Source organism: Oryctolagus cuniculus, chromosome 3 (genome assembly GCF_964237555.1).
Source record: "Oryctolagus cuniculus chromosome 3, mOryCun1.1, whole genome shotgun sequence".
Classification (NCBI taxonomy): Eukaryota; Metazoa; Chordata; class Mammalia; order Lagomorpha; family Leporidae; genus Oryctolagus; species Oryctolagus cuniculus.
This window is the reverse complement of record NC_091434.1, coordinates 121,481,947-121,499,856: the sequence shown is the minus strand read 5'-3', so window position 1 is coordinate 121,499,856 and position 17,910 is coordinate 121,481,947. Positions and strand designations below refer to the sequence as shown.

The 17,910-nt window shown below is 54.9% G+C and overlaps 1 protein-coding gene across 1 annotated transcript in view; it reads left to right on the top strand.

Annotated features, from left to right (window-relative positions):
- The window catches only part of MYO7B (myosin VIIB), a gene marked incomplete in the record, with an annotated part of 71,612 nt that overhangs the window by 19,243 nt on the left and 34,459 nt on the right, over positions 1-17,910 (top strand). The window contains 10 exon segments of the mRNA XM_070071046.1: positions 827-940; positions 1,726-1,878; positions 3,038-3,222; positions 4,435-4,556; positions 8,406-8,548; positions 11,029-11,142; positions 12,219-12,372; positions 14,801-14,877; positions 16,145-16,264; positions 16,550-16,692. Of these exon segments, the coding sequence (XP_069927147.1) occupies positions 827-940; positions 1,726-1,878; positions 3,038-3,222; positions 4,435-4,556; positions 8,406-8,548; positions 11,029-11,142; positions 12,219-12,372; positions 14,801-14,877; positions 16,145-16,264; positions 16,550-16,692 (1,325 nt within the window).

Here is a 17,910-nt window from a genome sequence, read left to right as displayed (position 1 = left end):
GACTTCTAACCTTCCATCTGCTAGTTCACCCCAAAAGCCCCAATGGCCAGAGCTGGGCCAATCCAAATCCAGAAGCCAGGAGCTTCTTCCAGGTCTCCCACATGGTTGCAGAAGCCTGAGTACATGGGCCTGAGTACCATCTTCTGCTGCTTTCCCAGGCGCATTAGCAGAGAGCTGGATTGGGAGTTGAACAGCCAGGACTTGAACCGGTGTCCTTAGGGGGTGCCGCTGTCCCAGGTGGGCAGCTTTACCCACTTCGCCACAGTGCCAGCCCCCTGATATTGAAACTTCTTACCGTGTAGGAAAAGCTGTATCTCCTCACCCTGCAGCAGCATCCCCAGCATTCCCTCCCAGTTACCATGGGTCTCTCTATCCTGCCCAAAGTGTGAAATCCTATTTTTCATCAGATCCACAGCAGAGTGCGGCTTACTCAGTGAAGGTTACACTGCCCTCAGCTGAACCACGCTGTGTATGCTAAGCACTTGGGCTTCCCTTTGCTACACTTCAGAATTGTCCTTTTCCCTGGCATCCTGATTTTCTTCATGTTTCTCACTACTTTAACCTGCACCTTCCTCCCTTCAAATGTTCCAATTTTTTGGGAGTTACGTCTCTTTCATCTTCAGGAAGAAACCACCCCTGGTGTGGGGGCACCTGTGACATGCCTGGGCTCACCTGTCATCTGGGGGCGCCTTCACAGCCACTCTGGCCATGCCTTCTGTCGGGGACCCTGGGTCTTGCTTTCTCATGGTTGATGCCCTCATGTTGATCTGGGAGAAGCAGAGCCCTCCAGCCAGGGTGAGACCATTGTCCACTCTCTGTCCTCCAGGGTGACCATGTGTGGCTGGACTCTCCTCCCACCAACAAGATCGGTGTGGCCATTGGAGGCGTCATCAAAGAAACGAAGCCAGGCAAGATCTTGGTTGAAGATGACGAGGGCAAGGTCAGTGTTGGGCTCCCCCATCTCGGGCCCCCCACCCCACCAGGGGCCCTGGAACCACCCCCCACCCCCCCACAGCAGCCTGCAGTTCCAATGTCTGGGCTTGTTCATTTGGGGGAATGCTTGGAGCCATGGAAAACCAGGACTATTTGGAGAATAGGAAGACGTGACGTGAGCAGGCAGAAAGCAGGTGTACAAAGTGACGGGGGTGGCGAGTAGTGTGTGGAGGAACAAGAAGGGGCAGAACCACACAGGCGAGAGGTCAACAACTTGGGATGGCCAGCACAGCCAGCCCCTCCACGGAGTGGGCAAGGCCAGTCAAGGGTACTGGGAGAAGGGCTTTCAGGGCAGGCGTCTAGCTGGTCACTTTACTCCTCTTCTGCCAGCGTGTGCAGACTTGGCCTCCATGGAGAAGGTTCTAGACTGTGGTCTGGGATACCCAGATTACAGAAACCGGTAAAATAACAATAAGCTGTTCTATCTGGATACGCTGAAACTTGCACGCTTTATTTCAACAACTGCCTCAGCTGCAACCTGACTCTAAATTTGCCTTCTGGCTGCAAGCGACTGCCAGCCGAGACCTGGGCTGACCCCAGTCATTAATGAGCTTGATCCTGTCACAGGTGTCCCTTAGCCTTAACCTCAGGCTGAGCCTGAGCACAGGCCAGTCACCGGTCCCGGGCCAGCTGACCTGTGACCCCGCAGCCACAAACTAGGCAGGAGAGGGTTCGGTAGGCTGGTTCCCCGGGGAGGCCGCCCCTCAGGGGAGTCTGCCCTTGTCATTCCAGGAACACTGGATCCGAACAGAGCAGCTGGGGGTCCTCAGCCCCATGCACCCCACCTCCGTCCAGGGTGTGGAGGACATGATCCGCTTGGGGGACCTCAATGAGGCAGGCATGGTGCACAACCTGCTGATCCGCTACCAGCAGCACAAGATCTATGTGAGTCCGCGTCACGGGGGCCTGACACCCCCCCCCCCCCAGCAGGTGCCTGGCCTTTCTAGGTCTCTACTCCCAAGTCCTAGAGAAGCAGGAAGCTGATGCATGGTGACAGCGCCGTGCTTGACGCACAGTGGGTACTCCGGGTGCTGCCCCTTCCCTCCTTGTGTGACTGAGCGGCAGGGCGCAGTGGACACAGGAGGCCACCCAGTGGACACAGCCTCTGCCTGCCACTTCTTGGGCATGCTGCAGAGACAGAGGCCCCAGACAGAAGACCCCTTCCCTCCTGAGAGCAGTCTCCACCCACAGACAAGGAGGGCCCTTCCCCCAAACCTGGCCATGAACTGCGTTCCCCCAGCCCCTCTTCGTGTGCTCTGATACCAAGTGGGTGTGGCCTGAGGGAGTCGCTGCCTGCACCACCTCTTGTCTGGTTGGGGAGGGGTGGATTGTGACCACAGCCTTTGTGGGCTGCTCAGAGGAGTTCTGGGGAGTGGGGAGTGGGGGCTGGGGGGCAGATCCTGAACTGAGAGGCAGTCAGGAGGGGAGAATGCAGCAGCCCTGGGGGAGAAGGGACAGGGCACCCTGGGTGGCTCCAGGCCCATGTGGGCGGAGCACCTTGGACTGATTATGGCAGTGAGGTTCCAGCAAGCTGGTGTGTGCAGCCTTCATGGGGTCCTCACAGCCCAGAGGCCCAATGGCTCGCATTCCCTTTCCTCATCTTCTGGCTTGTGGCAGAGGCTTGTGGGGGCAGGGGTTCCTCGTGACCTTGGACTGGGGTCCCAGGAGTGGGGCTGGTCCCCAGGAGCACCAAGCATACGACATATATCAGGGAGGGCTACAGCTGTTGGCCAGCCTTCCTGGAGGCCCCTATGGGAGCAGGTGAAATTGCATCTCACACATTCAGCCCTCAGCCCATTTCATCAGAGCCCCTTCTAGGCACCGTGCTAGAGACTAAACAGTTAACATCGACCCTCCCAGGGGCGCTCATATTCCCCTTGGACACCCCATCTTCCCAGAGAAGGCCCCTGAGCAGCTCAGAGTTTCATCTCCCAGACCCAAGATCAGACCCCACCTCCCCCCAGAGTTGGCCCCAGCCAAGGCCAAGGCCAGGCAGGGCACTGTCTCGAGGGCAGAGAGCATTGACCGCCCCTTCCCTCCCCAGACCTATACAGGCTCCATCCTGGTGGCCGTGAACCCGTTCCAGGTGCTGCCCCTCTACACACTGGAGCAGGTGCAGCTCTACTACAACCGCCACGTGGGTGAGCTGCCTCCTCATGTCTTTGCCATCGCCAACAGCTGCTACTTCAACATGAAGAAGAACAAGCAGGACCAGGGCTGCGTCATCAGGTGGGACTCACCCCACATCACTACTGGGGGGGCAGCAGTTCAGGCTCCACCCTCCAAACCTCTCCTCACCGGTGCACCTGCCAGGCCTGTGTGACTTAGGGGTCATCGTCTTCCTCCTTCCTTCTTCTTTTTAAGATTCATTTACTTATTTGAAAGTCAGAGTTACAGAGAGAGGGGGAGAGAGAGAGAGAGAGAGCAAGATTTTCCACGCACTCGTTAACTCCCTAGATGGCTGCAGCAGTCAGCACTGGGCCAGGCTGAAGCCAGGAGCTTCATCTGGGTCTCCTATGTGTAGGGGCCCAAGCACCTGGGCCATTCTCCTGCTGCTTTCCCAGAAACACCAGCAGGGAGCTGGATGGAAAGTGGAGCAGCCAGGACTTGAACCAGAGGCCCAACCAGCTATGCCACAGCACCAGCCCCAAGAATCTGCACATCTGACCAGGCGACAGGTGCTGCTGGTCTGACAACGAGTCCTTTCATTCATTCATCTGTACAAAGGAACTTTCAAAAGCTCATTGAAAAATGGAATTAAAATGTGTGTATTTTGGTGCAAAAAAATTAAATCCATGTATATAAGAGATCTCCCAAAAATTCATAAAAGATTCATATGATGAAAAAACTGTGTATGGATTTCAAAATTTCTTGCATTGGGGCTGGTGTTATGGTGCAGCGGGTAAAGCCACCACCTGTAGCACCAGCATGCGATATGGTGTTACATCAAGTCCTGGCTGCTCCACTTCCAATCCAGCTCCCTGCTAATGTTCCCAGGAAAGCAGCAGAAGTGAGAGATTTGGAAGAAGTTCCAGGCTTCTGACTCCGGGCTGGCTCAGCCCCAGCCATTGCAGCCAGTGGGTAGTGAACCAGCAAATGAAAGTCTCTCTCACACGTGCACTCTCTCTCTCCCTTTCTGTGTAACTCTGCCTTTCAGACAAAATAAATCTTTAAACAAATCTTTCTTGTATCAAATAATCCTGTCCTTTAGTTTCATTTCTCATGAACTTTCTTAAGTCCAGTAACTTCTACAACAGGGGTGGCCTGAGACCCACAGGGGGCTGCAGGGCAAATGCACTGGGATTTCTGCATGGGGAGCAGGCGTCCCTATCAGACATACCCAGAGAGCCCGCTTGGCGAGCGTTTGCAGGAGAGTGGAGAAGGGGTAGGAACGAACGTTCTTCTGTGGACTCACATCCCATCCCAACCCCCTCCTGGCAGTGGTGAGTCCGGGGCTGGGAAGACTGAGACCACCAAGCTCATCCTGCAGTTCCTGGCCACCGTCAGCGGCCAGCATTCGTGGATTGAGCAGCAGGTCCTGGAGGCCAACCCCATCCTGGAAGGTGAGTGGTCACCCTCGTCTTCCTCGAATCCCACCCGCCTCGCACAGCCCCATGGGCTTGGGAACTTCCTGCTCCAAAAGCTGGAGGAGAGGCCTGGATAAGCGGAAGTCTTGGGACACAGGTGGGCTGGACCCAAATTGGGTCCCCCTAGTGGCACGAGGAGAAACACTGATGAATTTAGAAGCTTGCGGCTACGTGTGTTTTCTACAGCATGGTGGGAAGTATTCCTTTTATAGAGAGCTCCAAAGATCCAGTCAATCTGGGATACACCAGGTGTGTCCATTCAGGCCCCCTAGGAACTGAGGGGCTACAGCCAGTGTGCGATGTTTATTGTGGGGTGAGATAAAGCAGGGAGCCTGAGAGGCTGGTCGGATGCCTGGGAAAGGAACAGGAGGGGCGAGGGAGGGAGGGTAGGGGAGGCTTCCAGCTGCAGTGGAGACCTGATGAAACCTCGGCCAAGCCAGTGTGGAGCTCTACAAACTGTCCCTAAAAGGAACCTTGCCCGGAGCCCCAGGGAGTCAGGCTAAGTCTGTGACTGGTGCAGCCCAGGAGCCTGGGACCTTGGGCCAAGGCTATCAGCCACTGAACAACACAGCCTGTCTTGTTTCTTTATAACTGAAGGATGCTGGGGCCGACGTGTGGCGCAGTGGGTTAGGCCACTGCCTGCAATGCCACATCCCGTATCAGAACACTGGTTCAAATCCCAGCTGCTCCACTTCTAATCCGCTCCCTGCTAATGTGCATGGGAAAGCAGTGGAAGATGGCCCAAGTGCTTGGGCCCCTGCCACTCATTTGGGAGAACTGGATAGAGTTCCTGGTTCCTGGCTTTTGCCTGGCCCCAGCCCTGGTCATTTAGGCCATTTGGGGAGTGAACCAGCAGAGGGAAGATTCTTTCTCTCTCTCTCTCTTCCCTTCCCCCACTTTCTGTGTGTGTGTTTGTCACTCTCCCCTTCAAATAAATCCATCTAAACAAGAATTAATCATTGAGGGATACTTTACAAACAGTAACAATTCACTTTTCTGGCTGTACCATTGTGTGAGTCTCCACAAACTTCTACAGCAACAGAACCCTCATGTGACCATGGCACTGAGCACTCCTGTCACCCTAAAACCTTGCCCATTGCTCCTTTGTAGTCCACTCTCCTTCCCCACCCCAGCCCTGGCAACCCCTCACCCATCAGCTTCCCCCTCCCCAGCCCCCTTACTTTTGTCTTTTCCAGAATGTCAGGGAAATGAGATCAGGCAGTACATTGCCCACTGCTCCCGGCACCTCTCCTTAGCACGATGCCTTTGGACGCTTCTGTGTTCTTTCCCACGTTACCAATCGCTCCTGCTGAGTGCAGGTCCATGTTAGGGGGCAGCAGCTTGCCTATTTACCAATTGAACATTTAGGTTATTTACAGTTTTTAGTGACTGTGGCCTCCATAAACACTGGCACATGTATTTTTTGGCAAAGACAAGTTTTTCTCTTGGATAGATATGCAGGAGGGAAATTTAAAATTTTTTTTTCTTCTTTCAAAGATTTATTTATTTGAAAGGCAGAGTTACAGAGAGAGAGAGAGAGAGAGAGGTCATACATCTGCTGGTTCATTCTCCCAATGGCTACAATGGCCAGAGCTAGGCCAGGCCAAAGCCAGGAGCCAGGAGCTTCCTCCAGGTCTCCCACATGGGTGCAGGGGCTCAGGTACTCGGGCCATCTTCCATTGCTTTCCCAGGCACATTAGCAGGGATCAGGATCAAAAGTGGACCAGCTGGGACTTGAACTGGCACCCATATGGGATGCCAGCACCACTGGCTTAACCTTCTATACCATGGCGCCAGCCCCAAGCAGATGTTTTCTATGATATAAGCAGTCTTCCTCCCTCCCTCCTCCCCTCCTTTCCTCCCTCCTTTCCTTCCTTCACAGAGTGACACATACAGAGAAAGACAGACAGACAGAGATATCTTCCATCCTCTGGTTTATTCAGCAAATGACTGAAATGTCCAGGGCTCAGTCAGGCTGAAGCCGGGGCCAGGAGCTTCTTCCAGGTCTCCCATGTGGGTGGCAGAGACCCCGAGCACAGGGTTACCCTCTGCTGCTTTCCCAGGAGCATGAGCAGGGAGCTGGATAGGCAGTGGAGCCTAAATCATGGCTCCCATATGGGATGCCAGCATTGCAAGCTGCTGCTTAACCCACTGCATCACAGTGCCAGCCTCCAGCCTATCAATTTCTACAAAAAAAAATTGTCTACATCAGAATCTTTCTCGATGACACAGGTGGCCAGTCAACCTTGACAGCCATGTTGGATTCCATCCATTAACTAGGGTTCAGGGTTGGCATCTCTCAGAGGCCCTGCCCTGCAGGAGAGAGGAGGGGTTTCCGGAATCTGTTTCACCAAGGAAATCCATTTCCGCTATTCTCCTGGAACAAAACGCTGGGGGGGCAGTTTCCAAACCACATCCCATCTCTTAAAGGGTCACTAAGCCGGTCAGTTAGAACAAATGTAGTAGCATCGAATAGAAAAGAGACCCCAGCGCATCGCTTTTGGTGAGATGGGTACAGACTAGTTTCTTTATTTATGCAGCTGTGGTTTGTGTTGTCAAGCTGAATAAGAGAGAGAGAGAGAGAGACCCTCACTGAGGGTTCTAATCTGGGGTGTGCATGCCCTGGGGACCACGGGCATATCCACTGAGATTAGGCCAGAGGAAACTTTGAAAGGCAGAAAAAAAAATGCACTCACTTGCATCATTTGCTTTGCCCCAGAGACAGCATTGGTTCCAGGGCCCTGGGGTGTTGTTGATGGCGGCTCGTGGGTGTCCTGTGTGTGGGTCAGGTGGGTGTTCTGTGTGTGTGGCGAGCTGCAGTTTGGACAGCCCTTGACAGTAACAGTGTTCAGAGAGTGTGTAATAGCACTTACCCGAGACACTCCCTTCGTGGCCCCCTAGGTGTATTTATTTATTGTCTTGGTTAGATTTTGATCCAAGTGACTCCATTTGGACATCAGTGCTCACTAGGACAGAGCACAAGATTTTTCTCACTGTGGATCACATCATAAATGCTTGCAGCCAAAGCTCTGCAAAGCGCACTTGGGATCACGCTGCCAACCCAAACTCCTCCTGGTCTGACTTCCTCAGCTGACCCCAAGCCTGGGCCAGCTCTTGCCTCTGTCCCCACAGGCTCACCCTCTCCGTCCCGGCCTCTGCTCTGCAGCCTGAGCCATCTTTCTGAAATGCACATCTTCTGAGCCTGGCATTCAAGGCTCTGTGCCTCCCGCCTCCCCCTACTGAACCGATCTGGCTGGGGCCAGATTTCCCTGCCTGCAGGCACAGCCCCCACTGCCTGACCTCTGAGCGTGGCCTTCCTCTCCATGCCTTTGGTTGCTGTCCTAGCCCATTTCCTGTAGCTGTTACAAAACACCTGGAGATTGGATGACTTAGATATAAAAGAGACCTACCAAATGCACAGTTCTGGAGCCAGCGTGTTCTCCGCGAGGCCCTGTCTGCTGCATCAGCACCGCACAGAGAGGCTGAGCAAGCCTGCGGGAGAGAGCTCTCTTCTCTAACACACTCGCTCCTGTGATCACCCATGAGTCTGTTGGTCTGTGAGTGGGTGGTTCCATTCATGACGGCCCGAGGCACGCATCCCACAAAGCTCTCACCCCAAACACAAACCACACGTGTACTTGGGGACTAAGTTCCCCAAGCACAGCAGCTGCCAGCGCTGCCTGGGGCAGCCCTACCCATCCTTCCGCTCTGGCCTTGGCCACCTCCTCTGAGAAGCCTTCCCAGATGACCCCCCTGCCCCCCTACCCCGGAGTACATCTTATCTTCTCTCTGCTCCCACGGTGGGCACTGCCTGCCCATCCGCAGCCTTCGGCAATGCCAAGACGATCCGCAATGACAACTCGAGCCGCTTCGGGAAGTACATCGACATCTACTTCAACCCCAGTGGGGTCATCGAGGGTGCGCGCATCGAGCAGTTCCTGCTGGAAAAGTCCCGCGTCTGCCACCAGGTGAGGGGGCGGGGCTGAGCGGGGCGGGGCAGGGCTCCGAGCCACACCTCCTCCTTCGCTCTGGCCCTCTGCTCTTGTCCCAGGGCTCACCACCCTGGATAATAAGGGTCTTGCCATCACACTCCAGGAAACAAAAGAGAGGATTTTCTGCAATTTCAATGTTTCAACCATACGACTCTTTTAAAAAGACATTTTATTTATTTGAGAGACACAGAGGTGTCTTCCCAAATAGTCATAAGAGCCTGGAACTCCATCTTGGTCTTCCACGTGAGTGCAGGGACCCAAGCACTTGGGTCATCATATGCTGCTTTCCCAGGTGCATTAGCAGGGTGCTGGTTCGGAAGTGGAGCAGCCAGGACTCAAACCGGTGCCCATGTGGGATGCCGGTGTCACAGGCTGAGGTTTCACTTGCTGTGCCACAGTGCCAGCCCCCACCACACAGCTTTCTTCCTTAGTCATGGCCGCCACGCCTCAGCTCCACTAGAAGTGACCAGAGGGCAGGGTGTCACAAGTGTGTCGGTGCCATGAGAGGGGGACTGTGTGACAGTGCCCAGGGGGCCAGTGGTCAGGAGGCGTGGTGCCCTGCTGCCCATGCTGCACCTGTGCTCAGAGCACCCTGCACCGGGCTGTCTGCTCTGCGGCCGCCATCTTGAAATTCTCTCACCGGCTTCTTAGCAAGAGGCCCTGCCTGAGTTTTATCTTCCATTGGGCCTGCCACTCACCTAGCTGCCCCTGAGCAGCCGAGATGCCAGTGTGTGCCTCCCCCTGCAGCACTATCTTGTGTGAGTGTGTGTGTGTGCGCTCTTGTATGATGCGTAACATGTTAAACATGTGTGCACATGAGCAAGCATGGTTGTAGGTCCAGACAGGGGAAACACCACCCACAGAGGCACTGGGGCTGCGTGAGGAAGGACAGATGTCACAGTACTGCGGGAAGCTGGAGAATGGAGCTCATATATAGTGACATCATCACTCTCCATCCCTCCCTCCCCCGTGCCGTGCCAGGCTCACATCCCCCTGCATATTCTCACCTGATCCTTACAACATCCGTGAGAGGTACGTCTCTGTATCCCCATGGCACAGATCAGGAAACCGAGTCCCCATAGGTTCAGGTAAGCACCCCATGTCCCAGAGCTGGTGCCTAGCAGAATCTCTCTGCCTCCATGACTTGCCCTCCCCAGCAGTTCACACTGCTTCACACAGCGCTAGGTGAATTCCAACCACTTGGTGCCCCCATGGACTGGGTAGGAAACTTCTGGAGCTGGTGAAGAAATGAAGCTTGTCCCAGGGCAGGCATTTGGCACAGCGCATAAGCTGTACTGCTTGGGACACCCAGTTCCCATATCCAAGTGTCTGTGTCACAGTCACGCTTCCAGCTTCCTGCTAACACTACACCCAGGATGGCTCACGCACTGAGGTCTCTGCCACCCATGTGGAAGAAAAAAAGAAAAAGGAAGCCGCAGAATAACAAATAAGGGGGGGTGAGATGCACTTTTCCTGCACGTGCTATCAATAACTGCACATCATAGGAAGCGGTGGTTCTTGGGGAGGGGAGAAAGGAATTTGAAGAGGGGGAGGCAGGGTGGAAGGAAGCTCTCATCTTGTGATGCTATGAGGGGACTTCAAAAATTTATGGGCCGGCGCCGCGGCTCACTAGGCTAATCCTCCGCCTAGCGGCGCCAGCACACCGGGTTCTAGTCCCGGTCGGGGTGCCGGATTCTGTCCCAGTTGCCCCTCTTCCAGGCCAGCTCTCTGCTGTGGCTAGGGAGTGCAGTGGAGGATGGCCCAGGTGCTTGGGCCCTGCACCCCATGGGAGACCAGGAAAAGCACCTGGCTCCTGGCTCCTGCCATCGGATCAGCACGGTGCGCCGGCCGCAGCGCGCCGGCCGCGGCGGCCATTGGAGGGTGAACCAACGGCAAAGGAAGACCTTTCTCTCTGTCTCTCTCTCTCACTGTCCACTCTGCCTGTCAAAAAAAAAAAGTTTATGGAAAAAACTGTGCATGAATTTCAAGGCCTTTATTTTTTTGCACCAAAATCAGCTTATGTTTTTATTCCATTCTCCACGAACTTTTTGGATGTTGACTTCGATGTCATATGTCCTGCTGTACTTTGATCATTTGAATTTTTACCTTGGGAATGCGTTTATGAATAGCGTTAAACATGCAGAGGCCTAGGTAAACGGGCGACTCCCAGACCTTCCAGTGGGTCTCCCAGGTGACAGTCGAGAGTGTGGCCCTGGGGGTGACAGCACCCCTACTCCCTGGCCATGTGGCTTTGGGTCATGGAAGCTTCAGGGCTGCCAAAAAAAAAAAGAGAGAGAGAGAGAGAGAGAGAGAGAGAGAGAGAGAGAAAGCAATCAAGAAGCAAGAGCTGCAGTGCTGGCCTAGGACCAGGGCAGCAGCCAGGCCGGGAGAGCTTGCATCTGAAGCTGGGCTGGGCAGTAGACAGAGGGCGGCTACTCATCAGTATCCCTCCCCAGGCTGCGGAAGAGCGGAATTATCACATCTTCTACTACATGTTGATGGGCATGAGTGCCGAGGAGAAGCAGCTGCTGGGCCTGGGGACCCCCTCCGAGTACCACTACCTGACCATGGTGAGCCGCCACCCGCCACCTGCCGCCCGCCACCCTGCCTCTCTCTGGAACAGGCAGAGTGCAGTTCAACCCTTACTCCACAGCTGCCGGGCCTGGTTCCCTTCTCCCTCCCCACCTCCTGCAGCCCCTGCTGTGTTTATCATCAAAGTTGCAACTTCCCCATCACCCCGCCTCCTCCTTCTCCATGGTCTGTTCCCCCACCCCCATCCCCGCCTCATTTCCCTCTGGTCCCCAGCACCTCCTGGCCCTGTGGTTGTTGTAGTTGCCCATCGAGGCCCTGCTGTGCGGGACAGCACACCTTCTTCCCTTCCATCCGCCTGTTGGCCTTCTCTCCTGCATGCCCCTCTCCCCTGTGGGCACTGCCTTGCCCAGTCATTTTCTCATGGGTCCCTGTCACCACTCTTGACCTCCAATCTCTCATCTCACTACAGCCCAACTAGCTTCTGACAACGAGCATCTAAGAGCACCATGGCCCCCCTGGCCGTTCTCTGGTGTAGGACCAAGTCCCTAGGGGTGGCTTCCAAGTTTCTCCTGGATCCAATGTCCATTGACTGTCCCCTGTCCACTCTTGCCCTAGCCTCCTGGCAGGCTCCTGCCCTGCTGCCCACCTGGTGGCCCTGCTTCTGCACCCTTCACTGTTCTGAAATCCAGCCCTCTCCCCAGGACACCCCCTCCTCACGTCTTCCTGTTGAGGCCAGCCCTGGCCATTTGGTCTCACACTCGTAACAGTGCACACAGCAGCTTGCTGCCTGCCTGCCCCTCCTGGATGCTCAGCACCAGGGCTCACCTTTCCTGCATTGCTGGAGAGATGGCCCTGGAGAGTGTTGTCATGGGAACGAGTCTCGGTATTCCCCAGATGCAGATGAGGCAGGTTCGACTATGGATGCATGGCAGAGGCTCAGAGAGAGGTTGATTGGCTTTGCCCGGGGCCAGACAGCGGCCAAGGGCCAGGTGTGCTATGCCCATGAAGTTCCTCTGTGTATCTTCTCAGCTTGGCCTTCCAGTGTGAACTCTCCGGGGCTCTGGGGAGGTGGGGCATGAGTGACCCCTGCTGGCTGAGGGGCCCTGTCCTGCAGGGGAACTGCACCTCCTGTGAGGGGCTTGACGACGCCAAGGACTACGCCCATGTCCGCTCGGCCATGAAGATCCTCCAGTTCTCCGACTCTGAGAATTGGGATGTGAGCAAGCTGCTGGCAGCCATTCTCCACCTGGGGAATGTGGAGTTCATGGGTAATGTTGCTTCTGCCCTCGCTGCATCCCCTGGGGACCCAGAGCAGGGCTGGGGTGGGAGGAAGAAGTGTCCCGGGGTTTCTCACCCAACTGGTCCTGGAAAAACACATTTGAAAAAATGTGCAGTGAGTTTGGAGACCCCATGGAGTTTGGGGGAAGATGTCAAAGCTTAGGGACCTCTGAAGGTGGAGACTCTGGACAATGTACCCCCATTTTTAGCTGGGACCCCAAAGGACTCTAAGGGTGAGAGTAAGTCTTACTAACCAAGCCCATGCATGAACCTGTAAGCCAGTTAGTTTGTTCTGGGGATTAAGGTACCCGACCCATTGGCACCTAAGCACCTGAAAGAAGTTACTGGAAGTTTCTGGAAGAAAATACCTGCAACTCAGATTGCAGATGATTCCTTCGGGAGTTTTACAGACACAACATCCAGCATGCAGCCAGAAATAAATGAGAACAAGGAAAGCAGATACTATGAGCCAGAACCAGCAGAAATAGAGCCACAAAGATGTCAGATACTGGGGTTGTTGGACCCAGACTACAGAGCAGCTCTGCCTGCTGTGTGTAAGAAAAGACCAAACTTGGACATGTCATAGACAAAGAATTGGAAACCATAAAATGTGGTTTTACCATGTGGCTTTGAGGGAACCACATAAAAGTTCAAAAAAATTTTTTTAAATAGCCAACATTAAAAACTCGATGGCTGGGTTGAACAGCCAACTTTATGCATGTGAAGAGGGAAGATGTGAGCTGGGAGAAACGTTAGGAGGAACTGTGAGTACAGCACAGAGAGACAAAAATGTGGAAAACATCAAAGAGAAGATAGGAGAGCTAGTAGAGGCAGTACACTTCTAGTGGAGCCCCAAAGGGAGAGAGAAAGAGAGCGGGCAATCTCTGAAGAGCTTATGTGTGGTTCCTGAACTAACGCACAGCATAGTAGGGGAGGGACAGACTTTGCAATGAGCTTCTGGAGCAAGGGGGTATCTACATGACCAGCATGAACTTGGACTACCACCTCCTCGCAGTTGTAGCTAAGGTGACCTGTCCATCACTGGGCACACTGGGCACTTCTACCAGGGAAAGGTGGGTGCTAACCAGAAGTAGGCATTGGGACATGGAAGAGTGTTGGACACATGATGTAGCGGGGGTGAGGCCAGTGCACACCAGTGAAGATGGTGTAGTCACTCTAAGACAGGCACAATTATAAATGGTTGGTAACTCCGTGTAGAAGACCACAAATGCCAGGAGGGTAGCTCCCCATTGTGGACAAGAAGAGAGTCAGCAAGGAGGACCATGAGGGAGTCCATGTTGGCGGGATCTGCATTTGGCTTTAGCTGAGCTCACACAACATACCTTTGTGGGTTTGTGTGTGTGTGTGTGTGTGTGTGTGTGTGTTTTGACAGGCAGAGTAGACAGTGAGAGAGAGAGACAGAGAGAAAGGTCTTCCTTTTGCCATTGGTTCACCCTCCAATGGCCGCCGTGGCCAGCGCGCTGCAGCCGGCGCACCGCGCTGATCCAATGGCAGGAGCCAGGTGCTTCTCCTGGTCTCCCATGGGGTGCAGGGCCCAAGTACTTGGGCCATCCTCCACTGCACTCCCGGGCCACAGCAGAGAGCTTGCCTGGAAGAGAGGCAACCAGGACAGAATCCGGCGCCCCGACCGGGACTAGAACCCGGTGTGCCGGTGCTGCAAGGTGGAGGATTAGCCTAGTGAGCCGCAACGCCGACCTACCTTTGTGTTTTAAGCACTTTTTTTTTTTTAACCTGCATAAAGGTGCTTCCCAATGTCCAAGGAAGATGTGTGTGACAAAGAAAACACCCATGGATTTCAAAAATAATTTTACACCAGAATAAACTCATCTCTTAATTCCATTTTCCCAAAGAGTTTTTAAAGCACCTTTGTATGTGTTATTGCACGAGTTCTTAACTTTTCTGAAGAAACATACACAGCTATAGCCTACAGTCATCCTAAAGCGCACGTTGGCTCAAAGCAGAGCAACTGGAACCACAGAGAGTGCCACAGAGCTGGGCTCGGCATGCAGTCAGTGCTCCATTTATGCTTGCTTCCCCAGGTTCCCATAGACCACAGAGTGGATTATAGGGGGCTGGTTCTCTCTCCACAGCCCCACCTGGCCCTTACCATGTGGTGCCTGTGGGTTTCCTGATTCAGACTTCTCCCTATGAAGAAGCCCCTCGGCAGGCAGAGAGGACCGTGGTCTGTTATACTCATTGAGGCGAACATGCTGTTGGCTGGTGGTCGCTGGGGACATTGGCTCCCTCTGAGAGAGGGCGCTGGGAGAGGCAGAGGCCCCAGGACAGTTGTCCCCAAGGCGTGGATGTGCGGCTGCCACAGGCCTGGGCCTCCCTGGGGGTCCTCTGTCCCATTGATTCAGGCCTCCTTCCCACTCCAGTTGCCTCTTCTCTCTCCAGCTGCGGTGTTTGAGAACCTGGATTCCTCCGACGTGATGGACACACCCGCCTTCCCAATCGTGATGAAGCTCCTGGAGGTAGCGGGGGCCTGGGGACCTGGGCTGAAAGACCCTCAATGCCTGATTCTTGTGGCCCAAGCTGGGGCCGCCCCCTCTCCCAGGCTCTGAGCTCAACCCCTGCACCCATCTGTGCACTGTAGGGACTGAAGGTGGGCAGCAGAGTGGATCGGTGTGAATAAGTCATTAACGAGGCCGTGACAGGATCACTGTTCTGTTTCCAGTACTCTCTCCTACCCTTCAGTGGCCCTGCACTCAGTAGCCTCACCCATTCACCCCTAACCGCCCCAATTGGGCACCCCACCCAATGCCCATCAGAGTGTCCCTGTCCTGAGCCCTCGACCCCCCGGGCGCCTCCATGAGTTGTGCGGTTTTGAGAAGTGGGATAGCTGGGAGTCAGTGGCTCAGAGCCCAGCCTTCCACGTTCTTATGGATCCCTGGAGGAAGGGCAGCAGGGCCTGAGCAGGGCCTCTTGCCTCTGCCCTGGGGACATGGTGATGACCTCACATCACATCCTGTTGACAGGTTCTGGTGGGAGATCAATACAGCACAAGCGAGGGAAAAAAAAAAACAACAACAACTACACTAAGCACATTCTTGCTGTTGGCATGCCTCACATGGGGCATAGGAACTGTCTTAGTCTGCTTTCTGTTTCTGTACCACAATCCCAAGGCCTGGCTAGGTATAGGGAATAGAGTTTATATGGCTCACGGAAATCCAAGTGCATGGTGTCAGCCTCTGGTGAGGGCCTCCTGGCTGCATCAAGTCACAGCAGAGGGTGTGCCGGACAAACAGAGCAAGTGCGGCAGCTCAGGTCCCTCTCTTTCTCCTTAAGCAGCCACTGATCCCACCACAAGGACCCCACTCTTGTAACTTCATCTAACCCCAAACCCCTCCCCAAGGCTCTGCCTCCTACTAGTATCAACAGGTAGATTTGAGGGTAATGGGTCTAACCTCTGACCTCCTAGGGGACTCATGCCAGCCACAGCAGGTACTTAAGAACTCTGGAGTTTTGCTAGCTTGCTCTCCCTGTGTGGTGGGGAGGCCCTGGCCCCTAGGCTGGGAGTGACTTGGAGTGGGGCCTATCTGAGACCTGGCCCAGGAGATCTGCACATTTGGAGCCCTCCTTCCTGTTACCCTGTGCACCCCAGCGCACCTAGGACCCTGGCCCTGACACATTGTCCACCCTCGGGACCAGGGCATGGGGTGACTGGCCATGAGAAGGAGCAAGACACAGCAGAGGCAAGCTGTGCACCACAAGTGTGATGCAGCCCCACCTGCCTTCCAGGTGCAGCACCAGGCACTCCGGGACTGCCTGATCAAGCATACCATCCTTATCCGGGGCGAGTACGTCACCAGACCCCTGAACATCGCCCAGGCTGCAGACCGGAGGGATGCCTTTGTCAAGGTACAGATCTATAGGTCCACGAAGTGGCCACAGCCCCATTCCTTGCTCTGCGGGTGGGCAGCAGGAAACGGAGCAATCGCTGGGCAGGTTCCAACTCTGCCAATCACCTGCCCAGTGGGACTGGCTTCCCAGCTTCTCTGGCCTCAGTTTCCCGCCTTTCAAGGAGGGATGACATCCCTTAGCAAGTCCATGACGTCCTCCATCTGCACACAGCCCTTCCGGGTGAACCTGGAGATGGGGCAGCCCCTCCTTGTGCCTCAAAGCCTCCTTCTGTGTCCCCTCCAGGGTATCTACGGGCACCTCTTCCTGTGGATCGTGAAGAAGATCAATGCTACAATCGATACCCCTCCCTCCCAGGACCCCAAGAATGTTCGGAGGGCCATTGGCCTCCTGGACATATTTGGCTTTGAAAATTTCCATAACAACAGGTATGAGAGCCCCAATCCACCCGTTTTCATAAAGTGGAAGATAGCAGTAAGCCAGAGGGCAGCCTTGCAAACCCCCAGCCTGCCCCAGGGCTGGCACCAGGGACCTCCACACTTGCACTCACCACACCAGGGTCATGCTGTGAGCAGGCCCAGGTCTTTGTTCCTGAGATGCCAGCGTGCACCCTCAACACCTCCAGAGAAAGACACAAAGCAAGAAGTCCCCCAACACACACACAATAGCCAGGCTGAGAGCCCAGAACTTGTCATGGCTCTTGAGCCAGAGTGAATTATCACAGGAGGTCAGAGTGCCGGTGGACTCGGCTGCATCTGTGGGTGGGTGGCATCCTAGGCAATGGGGAAACCAGGTGCATTTGTGGGCTAACCCTGACTTTTGAGGTTGGGGAGGGTTATGGGGTAAGGTGGGTCAGGATACCTGTGACTCTGTGTCCCAGCACCCTGGACAGAGAATCAAAGAGCTGCATATAGGAGGCAGATCCGGAAGCGGCTACCAGGCGTGACTGTGATGCAGGATTGAGTGGGGGGTGGAGGAGGTGGACAAGATGGTGAAGGGAGCCAGGCAAGGCAGCCAAACCAAGACAGCAATGTTCCGGGCAGGAGGTTCTTGAGGAGGAAGTAAGGGCCAGGAGACAAGCAGGTAGCAAGTGTTTTGGATGAAACCCAGCCTAACCGAGCCTGGCTCATTTTAAAGGGCTTGGCAGGACACTGGTTCCAAGAAGCAGAGGCCTCTGGGTAACCTGTTTGGGGAGCCAAGGGGTGGCCTGGCCCGACCTTGGGGTGGCCGCTGCCCAAGGCCTGCTCTCCAGGTAAAATCTGCCGTGGGAAGGGTTTCAAAGTTTCTCTTGGAGAGCCAGGCTGGAGAAGACACTGCCATTCTTCCAGCAAGTAAGCATACTGCTGCTGCTGCTGCCTCCCAGGGCCAGCTCCCTACTGCTGCCTAGAGGGTGAGGGCAGGGCGGGCACAGGAGAGACAGGTGGGCAGATGGAGCACACCTGTAGATGCTTTGGAGCCAGATGGCGGTTGGTTCCCAGGGACCTGGCTGTGTATGCAGGCATGGTCACTCATGCATTCCCCGTGAAGGGGGAGGGGACGAGTGACTCATGTTTGGTTAGCTGTTGGTACAGCTGTAGGTACCTGCAGGTCTGCTCTTTAATGAGGCCACTGAGTTGCTGTGAAGGACAACATTTTCCCACCAATCA